General features: G+C 39.3%; 1 protein-coding gene across 2 annotated transcripts in view; it reads right to left on the reverse strand.

Annotated features, from left to right (window-relative positions):
• The window catches only part of ANTXR1 (ANTXR cell adhesion molecule 1), a 245,064-nt gene that overhangs the window by 156,765 nt on the left and 75,733 nt on the right, over nucleotides 1–12,566 (reverse strand). For both annotated transcript variants that reach the window (XM_057558000.1, XM_057558001.1), the window contains exon 9: nucleotides 9,186–9,246. In XM_057558000.1, the coding sequence (XP_057413983.1) occupies nucleotides 9,186–9,246 (61 nt within the window). The remainder of the gene's footprint in view (nucleotides 1–9,185; nucleotides 9,247–12,566) is intronic.

Below are 12,566 nucleotides of genomic sequence, written 5' to 3' on the forward strand. Positions count from 1 at the left end.
TAGATACCCATTTCTGTTTTTAGTCTGAACGCTAGACATCCAGAAGTCTGCCATTGGATGCTTTTGCTGATTGCAAATGTTTTCCGCCTCACTGCTCTGCCTACTTCTCTTGTTTCCTCAAAGATCAGTGGAAGGAGAGAAGGTTCTGGAAACGCAGGCCATGTGCCAGCTTTCTTCTCTAACACTGTGTCCTAGCATAACCAGTTCTGCTGCTGAGTCCTCAGTGAAAGAGGATGCCCTCATGGTTGCCTGGCCAGCCCTCAGGGTGTTAGGGAGGAAGACAGCAGAAACCCAGGAGCAGCCATGGTGGAGACCAAACAATCTAACCCCCGAGGCGCGGGGAGCAGGTGGAGGAAAGGATGCCCTGGGAGGCACACCAGAGCAGAGGCGAGCTCCCACCAGTTTCTAGGTGAGGATGTACATGTGGCCTCCAGAAGACCCTGAGTATCTGCCCCAGCAGCCCGACTGGAATGTCAGCCCCTCACACGTAGAAGGTATGTAACAAAACCCTGTCAAGTGAATCTGTCAGCAAGCGAGAACCAGGACATATTGATTTAATTCAGTTTGTTCACAAAGCCCTGAACCTGTCTCTCACCATATGCACATCTAAGTGTTTTTAGGCAGCGTGCATGTTGGTTTACAGCTCCTACAAGGAGTGCCTAGGGACCGGAGGGCATTAGGGAGGAATTTCTACTTGGAAATGATCTTTTACCTAATCTTTTAAGATACATATTGTTTAAGTCATCTTTAAGGTATATGTTTATTACGATTCTTTGGTCACTCTATCCTCAATTATAATTTAAGCTTCCTGATGGGAGAGGCCATCATATCTATTTCTTTAGAATCTTTGGCTGTGCCTCACCCAGGGCTGAGTCAGCCTCAGTATAAGCTCGTTTAATGAACAAAATAAATGACATCTAGGTATAGAAAGGGAGAAAGGGGAGGAGAGGTGGTCAGTTATTCGGGTACCAGTCAGATCTAATCCTGTTTGTTTTCTGAGGCTTAATCAGGTCATTGAATGAAAAGATGCTCAGTGTCATTGGTTATTAGGAAAATGCAAATCAAAACTACTCCACACTCACTAGAACGACTGTAATAAAAGAGGTGGATAATAACAAGTGTTGATGAAGAAATGAGAAGCCTCGTACATCGCTGGTGGGAATGTAAATTGGTGCAGCTGTTTTGTAAAGTAGTTTGGCAGTTCCTCAGAAAGTTAAACACAGAATTACCACATGACCCAGAAAACTCATCCTATACTCAAGAGAATCGAAAACGTTATGTCTACACAAAAACTTGTACATATATTTCACAATAGCATCATTCACAATAGCCAAAAAAGTGGAAACAACCCAAGTATCCACCAGATGATGAATATGGTATTCATACAATGGAATATTATTTACCCATAAGAAGTAACAAGTTCTGGCACATGCTATGACATGGATGAATCTTGAAAACATTATGCCAAACGAAAGAAACCAGACATGAAAGTCCATCTATTGTATGATTTTATTCCATTTCATTTCCATGTGAATAGTGCAGATTAGCAAATCCAGAGAGACAGAAAATTGACTGGCCAGGGCTGGGGAGAGGAAGGAATGGGGAGTGACTGTTTAATGGGTACAGGGTTTCTTTCCACGATAATCAACATATTCTGGAATTACACAGTGGCTATGGTTGTACAACTTTGTGAGTATATTAGACATTACTGAATTGTACTCTTTGAAAGGGTGAATTTTAGGATATGTGAATTATAGCTCAATTTTAAAAAAGAAAAAAATTAAGGTCAATGAATAGTTTGATAAACTTATTCTGTTCCCTTTTTTTGCTGTTTATTTTTTTTTTGGAAATGTGAACACATAGTTTTGCGATGACCTCAATAAAGATCACCTATCAACCACTGTATGTGAAAATGAGACATCTGTATATTCACTATTTGCTCTGGTCACCTAAGACTTCTGTGCAAAATTATTGTTAGTGATATTTCCATCTTGAGAGTTAGCTTCAATTTGCTCTCCTATTAAATGCTATTGTAACATGTAACATCTAAAATATAATATAGAGCTGGATGTGTATTAAGTGCTTTCTGATGCCTAAATTACTCTAAGGTTTTTATTTTATAGCTATTTACTTATAAGAATTTTAGTGAGGTATAACTGACATACAGTAAGTTGTATGTAAAGTGTATAATTTGATAAGTTTTGACATAGGTATACAATCATGGGGCGATACCACAATCAAGATGGTGAACACATCCACCACCCTCAGAAGTTTCCAGGTGTCCCTTGGTAATCTCTTCCTCCTGCCCTGCCCCACACCATGCAACCACTGATCTGCTCTCTGTTGTTGTAGATTAGTTTGCATTCTCTAGAATTTTATGCAAATGGAATCATATAGTAAGTACTTTTTTTTTGGTCTGGCTTTTTTTACTGAGCATAATTATTTTAAGATTCATCCATAATTATTTTGAGGTTTATACATAGTCTATTTCTTTTTATTGCTGACTATTATTCATTGTATGAAAACCACAGTTTTATCCATTCATGTGTTGATGAACATTTGAGTTGTTCACAGTTTTTGGCTCTTAAAAATAGAGCAGTTATAAACATTTATGTACAAGTCTGTGTCAGGACATAGATTTTTTTTTTCCCTTGGGTAAACACCTAGGAGTAGAACAGCTAGGTCATGTGGTTAGTGTATATTTAATGTTTTGACAGACTGTCAGAACTGTTTTCCAAAGTTATTGTACCATTTTGCATTTCCACCAACAATGTATGAAAGTCCCTCCTTCAAATAGAAATATCTTTAAATGAAAATGAAGACCAAGGAGAGGATTAAACAATTGATTCAGAAGAGGTGCTTATGGGCCAACATGAGCTCTTTGAAAAACAGTGAAAAGTGAAAGAAATGAAACCACTTTTTGATGTTGCTTAAATGTGTCTGGTTTAAGCATCTAATTTCCAAATGGTAAACATGCCACCTAAAAGTACCTTCCTTTGTGCCCACTTACCCAGTTTTATTATGAACAATGGGAAACAACAGAGTAGGAATTGCTTCTGAAATGGCAATGTAAGGTGCTAATGATAATGATAATCTCCTTCCATTTCTGGAGGAAAAGAACTTTAAATGTAGAGCAGTTGGCAGGTTGCACACTTAATTCCAATTAGTACCTTCCTTTGTGCCCACTTACCCAGTTTTATTATGAACAATGGGAAACAACAGAGTAGGAATTGCTTCTGAAATGGCAGTGTAAGGTGCTAATGATAATGATAATCTCCTTCCATTTCTGGAGGAAAAGAACTTTAAATGTAGAGCAGTTGGCAGGTTGCACACTTAATTCCAATTAGTTCCTTCCGGGAGTATTTGCTTACATAAAACACTGTGAGCTATTCAAGTCTGAGGCCAACATTGTGGGACCAGAGGAAAACTGTGCTTAGACAAAACGATGCATTTCCTAAAGAGGAGCTGAATGAGGCAGGGCCAATCTAACAATGGATCAGTTCTCCTAATTACACAGAAGCTAATCTGCAAAAACATTTAATTAGGAACTTTAAAAAAGAGTCTATATTAGAAGGGAAGCAGAATTATTTAAATGCAGGTAATGTCAAAGGTGCTATAAAGGCTCTCCACACAGCAGGTGACTTCCTACATGTTTTAGAACAGGAACGGTAAATACAGTGACATAAGCACCATGCTAAATGGCAATCACATGCTTGACCTGGGTATTGGGATAATGCGGAGTGGTAGAGAGTATGGTGAACTGGAAAGAGTACATGCTTCTTTTAAAGGGAAGTTATTCAGTCTGTAACAATCATTATCTTGCAATAAATACAGGCCCAATGTTGCTAGATCTGATTTTTCAATACAAGGCGAAAATCTGAATTTTTAGGTGAAATCAGACTTTTAAATGTTAGCAATAAATTTAAGTTTTTTTTTTTTTTTAATTGCAGTGTGAATCAAGAAGAACATATGTGCAGACCAGACAGGGCTTGTTGGCTGCCAGCTTATAACCTCTGGCAGTGGAGGAGTTTTGGGATGGCTCTCTCTCCAAATAGTTTTACTCATGACATTGATTGAAATTCTTTTTGATAGGGCAGATGCTTACCTCCTCTTCGCATTAAGATTTCCTGTTAAAATGCAAAATAGTTCCAAGTATACTTTTTTCTTTAGCCATTAAACAAATAATCAGCCATTAATATCTTAGTTGAAGTTGAATTAAGTCTTTAGAAACTTAAAGTTATAAAGGAGACCCAAAAAGGGTTTCTCTGTATAGCATGTGGTTACAGATGGCCATTCTGCAGTTGCTCACATAATTCTGGGGGTGGAAAGTTGAGAGCATCTACTCCATTGTTGGAAAACTTTAGTTGTAAAAGTTGCATGTGTTAAGCCAAAACCTGCCTCCTTGAATTCCTCCCCAATCTCTCCATGGTGGTCTCCTGAAGCTATTTATGGTAAGCCTAATAATTCCTTTCTGCATGGGAATTCTCCAGATATCCTTGTGAGTGTCTCAATTCTTTGTCTAAATCTCTGTGGTCACTCTAGTCCTTCCTCATCCCACAAGCACCTCATTAGCATCTCTTTGAGCAGATCTCTGCTATAGTGCTTCATGCGTGGTTTCGTAATTTGTCTGAACATATGACTATCTCCTAGGGCAGACTGTGAGCTTCATGGGGGGTTGGGACCAAGCATGCATTTTGATACTCAAATCTTTTCATATTGCTTGGTACATAGTAGACACTAAGAAGTGATGGAAAGAAAGAAGGAAGGGAGGGAAGAAGGAAGGAAGGAAGGAAGGAAGGAAGGAAGGAAGGAAGGAAAGAAGGAAGGAAAGAAGGAAGGAAAGAAGGAAGGAAAGAAGGAAGCAAGGGAGGAAAGAATCAGTGACTGGAGTCTTGGAAGCTTGACTATCCTGTGTTCTCCTGTAAATGGACCTTGAGAGCTCGTTCGGAGGTTGTAGCAGGGGAGCACAGCTACTTGAACATCCTTGACTGAAGAATGGACCCTACTGGGGAAGGTCATCCTCTTCCACTGAGCATGCAGCTTCAGGAGGGATATACATGGGAGGGAGGAAGGGGACACCTGCCTAGCCAGCCAGATCATCTGAATCAACCCTGGCTATCAATGGGGTGACAGATGTTGCAGCTGGGCTGCCCTCACATCCTGAATGAATTATTAATATGGTTTCTAGTTCCATCACCACTTCTACTAGGAACATGCCTTTGTCAATGCCATTTTTAAAATATGGGACTTGGAACCATGGTCTGAACTTGGAATAGTGGAGCATGGTATTAGCTCTCTTGCCTTGGACACTGGATGGCTATTGATGCACTCTAAGATTGCATCAGCTTTTTTTTTTTTGTCAGAGGCATTCTTGTTGGCTCTCAAGATAACTATGCTTCTCCTTGCTTTTTCTTTTTCTTTGCATGAACTGTTACTAAGTCAGGTTTCTCTAAACCTGCTTGGACGTGAAACTGACGATTTGCAAGTTCAGCATTTTATATTTGTCCCATTAAATTTCACCCTATCATTTGCAGCCCAACACAGAAAGATCTGTGTTGGATCTCAGTTTTACCGTCCACCCAGTGCATTATCTCACTGCCTCTCTCAGAGCTCAGTTTGCTGTCAGAACCATGGCTGTTGCTGAGTTGTTGGTGAGAGCCAGCTGAGATCCCTGTCTTGGGAGAATGCAATTGTCAGTATAGCGTGTCTTGAGTGGACAGGCCAGGGTGGGGCTCCACAGCAGGGGCTGCGATGGGGGCCAGGGAAGGGAAGTAATTCAGAGAGTGAGGGGAGGAAGCAGAGAGGAAAGGTTTTTGATGAAAGCAAGTTCTACCTTCTTCACAGATCTGTCTAGGGCTTAGTCTCAACATTATACGTTACAAGTATGAACAATATTTCCTTGTTCACTTTCTCCTCCAGTACGTATTGAGTTTAATGAATCATTTTGCAGATACTCTGAAGTCTACCAAGGTTTCCCCAATTTTCTTTCTTTCTTTCAAGGTTTCCCCAATTTTCTTTCTTTCAATTTTCTTTCCCCAATTTTCTTTCAGTAAACATACAGGCATGTTTTTCTCGTCTAGGTGTGATATTATCAACATCATGATTCTCATATTGACCTTCAATCCTTATTAAAATGATACTGCTGATAATAATGTCACCTTGCTTTGTTGTAACAGTTTATGCTTTTTAAAGCACTTTCACATAAATCGCTGGCCCCAGCTCCTTGCAGTGGCCTAATGAAAATCACAGAGGGGGTATGCTTAGGTCTACTTGACGGGAGTTCACAGCCCTGGACAATGAAATGGCCTCCAATGCTTCATGAAAGCCATGCTCACTCCAGAGAATGATCGGTGACAGACCTTTAAGGGAATCCTTGGAAGAACTTTTGGTGTAAGGATATCTTGTGAAAGTTTTATTTTCTTCTTAGTAAACTTATTCTCTAATCAACATGTTTTAATCCTAATGATTCTAATTCAAGAGAGGTGGGAGCTTGCTTTTTCAAAACCTAGGCTAGGTCCCATCACTGTGTCTTGTATTAATGTTTTTATAGGAAATAAAGGAAATGGAAGGGATGGAGAGGGAGTTTGGGGTTAGCAGATGCAGACTAGTATATATAGAATGGATATAGAACAAGGTCCTACTGTATAGCACAGGAAACTATATTCAATATTGTGTGATAAATCATAATGGAAAAGAATATAAAAAAGAATGTATATATGTAGTTATAACTGAATCATTTTTCTGTATAGCAGAAATTAACACAACATTGTAAATCAACTACATGTCAATTAAGAAAAAGAAATAAAATAAATAGAATTGGATAGTTTACTCCGATACAGGAAATTATTGTTTGTCCATAAAATATGGGATATTGCACATAAGCCAGAGATTTAAAAAATATTTAAAGAAAGATTCCTTGGATTGGATTTACCAGAGATTTGTCTATTTTATTGGTTCTACCAAAGAAACAGCTCCTGGGATAATTAATCAGTGGAATTGTTTTAATTTGTTTAAATTTATTAACGCTTTTTAATCTTTTTTCTTGTATTTTCCTTAGCTTTAAAAATATCTTTTAATTATTTTTCTTTTCTATTTAATAAGAGACATACTGAAAACTATGAATTTGCTAGGATCAGATCTTGTGGACCCTGGTATTTCTGTGCCGTATTCATTACGTTTATATATGTGGTCTTTTTATTGTCTTGAACACCTCAGTGGTAAGTAAAGGAGATTTTGGTTTACTAATCTTTGATTCAAGATTATTCAAGAATTATTTAAGAAGATACTCAATCCGAGTGATTGAGATTTGGTGGGTTTTTGGGGCCTTGTTCTGTCTTTGGCTATTTCTAATTCTGCTTCATTTAAAATAGTTCAAAGGTCTGATAACTTCTTGAGATTAGGTGAAAGTAGTTAATAAGGGTCAAATGAGCAAAAATCGGTGCATTGTTTGTTTAAGGAATGTATGAATCAAGACATTCGGTCAACATTTATTGACCACCTATTAAGTACCACGTACTCTGTTAGGCAATGGGAAGTGGAGAGAAATAAGATTCCTTCTCTGTTCCCAAGAACCCTACAAGAGGGGAACTGATTATGCTAGTGAATTAACAGAAGTTGTATTCGTTGTCTTTAGATGTTCTGATTCAATACAAGGTTGCAAAACATCCAGTAGGATTGCTAAACTGCAAGTCTGGGTTTTTTTTTTTATGAATGAGATAATTGCACAATTAAGGAACTCCCCTGTTTTCTAATTGTTTTAAAGTAAAGGAATTATAAAAATTGTGGAGACAGATTTACCTTGACGCTAATGAACCCTAGTTAAGCCTCCTGGCACTGGGTTCATGTGGTCATATGCTTTTGTAAATTTGCAAAGGTAAGATTTTTCAATTCCTTTTCTTAAGAATGTTCTCCTGGACCTGTCTTTGTGGCAACCACATTTGTTCCTGCCATCTGTGTTACCAGGTAGCAGTGTATTTAAAGGTCAATTGATAATCTTTGCTGATTGCTTTTCTTCAGGAAATTTACACGTCTCTGAATAGTCAGTCTCCAAGTACTGCTAACAACTTTAAATGTTTACATATATACTTAGTGTTTTGTTGTTGGCACATACTATTCACTACATCTAACTCCTTGAAAAGTGTTTCAACTATTCTAAAATATAGCCAAGAAACTGGAATGGAATCCTCAAGGAATTACCTCATTTATACCAATAAAATATGCCATAAAGAATAAAACTGTACAGTGTTTGAAAAAGCTTGAAAGTTCTTCCTCACTACTTATGGGGTTGCATGATATGTTTTCTATGATAAATTAATAATTGGCACTTGGTATTTTAGGAGACTAGAAAGGCGATGTTAACAGTGAACTCTCAACGGTGAAATACTCCAGGTCCTGGAGCACAGGAACTCATGGAGAGAAAGTTTATTCTTTTTGTATCTCCAGCACTTACCACAGTGCCTGGCATTCAGTAGGTGCCTAACAGTACTTTTTAAATAAGAGTGATGGGAAACCTGTCAGGAATTATACAAAGAGAGCCAGAATGGTTGACATTTTAGGCAGTCCATTATAATACAAAACAACAGTAAGAACATGATTTTGATCAGTTAGAGGAAATACTGTGACTCAGAGAAGGCTGACTCTTTGTATAAGTAGAGGCTTGCTGTATTAATGATGAAATTATAATGGCCTTTTACTGGGATAATTGGAGTGGCCTATCAACATTTTGTGAGGAATTGTAGATTAAGCAGTTAATTACGATCAACATATTAATTACAGAGAGAGGTTCAGCGCTGATTAAATAATTAAAAATATCAACAGTTCAGAGGTGACCTATGATCACTGTGATGGCTGCCATGAGGATGTAGGCTTAGATTCCACTTTTATCCAGAGAGGGGTATTGATGGTGATGTGTGGGAATCCAGTATTTCTGTAATACTCCCAAATTAGTTCCCATGAAAGGCGAGAATTTAGATAGGCTTTTCCAAACTTTCAAACAACTGGCACGTTGATTCCTTAATCCCTTTTTTCCCCTAGAAGAAAATTTATTTAGCAGTTTCTACTCCTCTTTTCCCCCCTGCCCTTTCCTGCCCCACCTCCCTTCTTCTCTACTGATGAAGTAAACACGTGACTTGAATTCAAAATCTCATTATTTGTGTGACAGCGATTAGCATTTAATTTCAATTTACCTCCTGCACATATGGTGGATGGTTCAGCTGCTAGAATTTCGATGCAGGACTTCTTCAAAATCTAGGAGGAGAGGAAATCAAAAAGTCAAAGCACAGCTTATTTTGTTAAAACAGAAAAGTGGGGTTTGCTTTTAGCTACCAAGATAGGAAGGCTCAAGGACATTATGTTGTAGTGGGTGGGTAAGTGGAGGATAACATTTTTACTAGTATCATTAATGTTAAGCATTTAATGAGCCAGAACTGTGCTAGATGCTTCCGGGTATCCCAAAATCCATAGGAATTATTCATTCATTTATTCTTTGGGCAGATATTTATTGAGTCTATGATACACCAGTCCTAGTTATAGAGAGGTTTAACATCTAGTTGAGGAAATGGGACCTACACTTGAAAAGAAAAATAACAATGGCCCAGCCTATGTGGTAGGTGCCAGGGTGAAGGGGCAGACGGTAGGAGCTACAGAGTTCATGGGGGAAATCACTGAGGGCTGCTACATGGGGAAGGGCTTCCTGGAAGAGGTGGGTGCTGAGGGTAGGACTCAGTCAAGTGGGGAGGAGTAAGTTAGGGGAAGGTTAAGGTCCAAGCAGGGAGTGGCATTTGCAAAGATGAGAAACTAGAAATACATAGACCTCTTTAGCTGGAACAAAGGAGCTTGAACAGTAGAAAAACGAGTGATAATAGATAAAGCTGGAGAAGTAGGATGGAGATGGCCAGCCCTCTAGAGGAGATGCATGTTCAGATTACTCAGAGTTCCCTTTTAGTTAGAGAAGTGGAAATGTTGCAGGAGAGGGAGGGCTTTGAAGGCTGCTTGCTGTGCCTCGCTCTTTAGGAGGACCTTACTTACATGGAAATGTAGTCTTCCCCCCAAGTGAGTCTTGTAGGGTTGAGTGGAGAGTCTGGAGGACCCCACGACCGCACAGGGAATTAATAATGAAGGCTTCTTCTGGCAAAAGCAGGGTACCTGACTGGTAGGGTTCAAGCTTTTCTCCACCATTTATGAATGCCGTCTCTTATTGCATAATGATTCTAAAATTTCGACCAAGCATTTTAAACAAGTATAGGACACTGAGTTAATTTACCAAGCAAAGGCAGTATCTTTATTTGGGCTTTACTTAATTTGGAAATTGAGATGGTTCAGAGGGCTGAAGGAAACTATCTCTCTATTTATGAAAGGGGCATTTGTTAAAGGAATTAAGAGTGAAGTAAAACGTAAAGTCCATAAAAGAAAAAAGCATCTTTTAGCATTGGGAAACACCCATTTACTTGCATGGATGTATTTATTTATATATGCTGCTTTGTTCCAGCTTAAGTGATACATACACCACAAGATAGAATCAAGTAAAAGATACAGTAAATTCAAAAGGGGAGGAAATGGATTAAAGGGAAAATAAGGGGAAGATGAAGTAAGGAGTGAGAATAGCATAGAAAAAATACATTTTTTTATTATGTATTATTAAGAGCTTATTTCCTTGCTAGGAGTGGCTCGTGAATTTAGTTCTAAGCTTTCTAGTAGCAAATGAGAAGGGCAGACAATATTTATGAAATTCTCAATCTGAAGAATGAAAACAAACCAGTTTCTCAGAAGAGATAATATTTACCCATTCCAGAGAGAAATCTGGGCGTCCTCATAGAGAAGCATTGTGAAAGGAAGTGAACAACATGCTTGAGAAAATTGTTCTCTGATGTACAGATGACAAAACATTCAAATGTATTCATTCAAATGCATTCAGACTCCCTCGCAACCATGTGTTTTAGGTAATTCTCTATACCTGAGAGTAATAAGAAGCAGCACAGTTCTACCTATCTGCAGGAGGATTGGTCCAGGACCCCCGTGGATAGCAAAATCAGAGGATGCTCAAGTCCCTTATATAAAATGGCGGAGTATTTGCATATAACCTACACACATTCTTCCATATACTTTAAATGATCTCCAGATTGCTTATAATACATAATACAATGGAAATGCTAATGTAAATATTTGCCAGCACGCAGCAAATTCAAGCTCTGCTTTTTGTAACTTTCTGGATTTTTTCCCCAATATTTTTGATCCCCAGTTGGTTGAATCTGCAGATGTGGAACCCATGGATACAGAGGGCCAACTGTATTTCTTTTTCTTGACAATTCTAAAATCCAGATTTCCAGCTGACATTTTTTTCCTGACATTCTTTCTGACTCTTTTACAGTTTAAAGGCATTTTCATATTTTGAATCCTCTTTTTGTTTTCAGCTTCTACCTCATTCCACAGTCAAAGCAATTTGTTCCTTTTTGTCAGCGTTTGCCTTATTTCTTCTCCCTCTGGCTTACCCAGTCTCCGTCCACCTCAAACATAGGTGCAGCCTCAGTTCTTCCTGGTCCCCAAGGACCTGGTATCACCTCTGAGCCCTTCACTGACATTCTGACTTGGATCAGGGACCCCAAGGATGTATCCTGGGCATCCAAGTTTCACTTCTGGCTTTTCCATCCTGCCTTTCCAGTGGTCAATCCGGTCTTTTAGATGCAGCAACATCCTAGGACTGGGGCTTGCCAAGATCCTCATCCAGATCCTTGCCAGTGACTCATACCCCAGATAACAACTGCCTTATCTGAGCTGTGATGACAGTCCCCTCCCCTCTCCCCCCAGTTTGCTGCCATTGGCCTCTTCCTGGCTGAAGGGCCACCTTAGCTACCGGTTGCCATAACTCAGAGAGGCAGGCACGCCCTTCAACACGTCTTCAGGCATAAATCTCTCAATAGGCCACATTGGGAGACCCAGAATTAACCCATATGGAGAACTTTATTAAATAGCGACATTAGAACAGCACAAAGCTTTTCTTATGTTTTAAATAAAATTCCTCTGTCTCCTTTTATAAATCATTTTATCATCTACAACTAAAGATTTCAACAGTCCAAGAATGAAAATTGAGCTATCGCATCTATCCTGTCCCCATTCCCCAAACTCCATCAAAACACATAAATGAAATCTTCACCCATGTTAAGTTCCTGACTTTGAAGCAACGTTTTTTTTTTTTTTTTTTTTAAAGTGACTCAGCCCTTGCAGTGTTGTTTTTTTGGGAGGTCACCACTCTTTTTATTTTTTTAATTTATTTTATTGATTGATTTATTTTTGGCTGCATTGGGTCTTCGTTGCTGCGCACGGGTTTTCTCTAGTTGCGGTGAGCGGGGGCTACTGTTTGTTGCGGTGCACGGGCTTCTCATTGCGGTGGCTTCTCTTGTTGCGGAGCACGGGCTCTAGGCGCGCGGGCTTCAGTAGTTGTGGCACACGGGCCCAGTTGCTCCGCGGCATGTGGGGTCCTCCCGGGCCAGGGCTTGAACCCATGTCCCCTGCACTGGCAGGCGGATTCTTAACCACTGCACCACCAGGGAAGCCCGTGAAGCAACAGTTTT

This window comes from Balaenoptera acutorostrata, chromosome 12 (genome assembly GCF_949987535.1).
Source record: "Balaenoptera acutorostrata chromosome 12, mBalAcu1.1, whole genome shotgun sequence".
In the NCBI taxonomy this organism is placed as follows: domain Eukaryota; kingdom Metazoa; phylum Chordata; class Mammalia; order Artiodactyla; family Balaenopteridae; genus Balaenoptera; species Balaenoptera acutorostrata.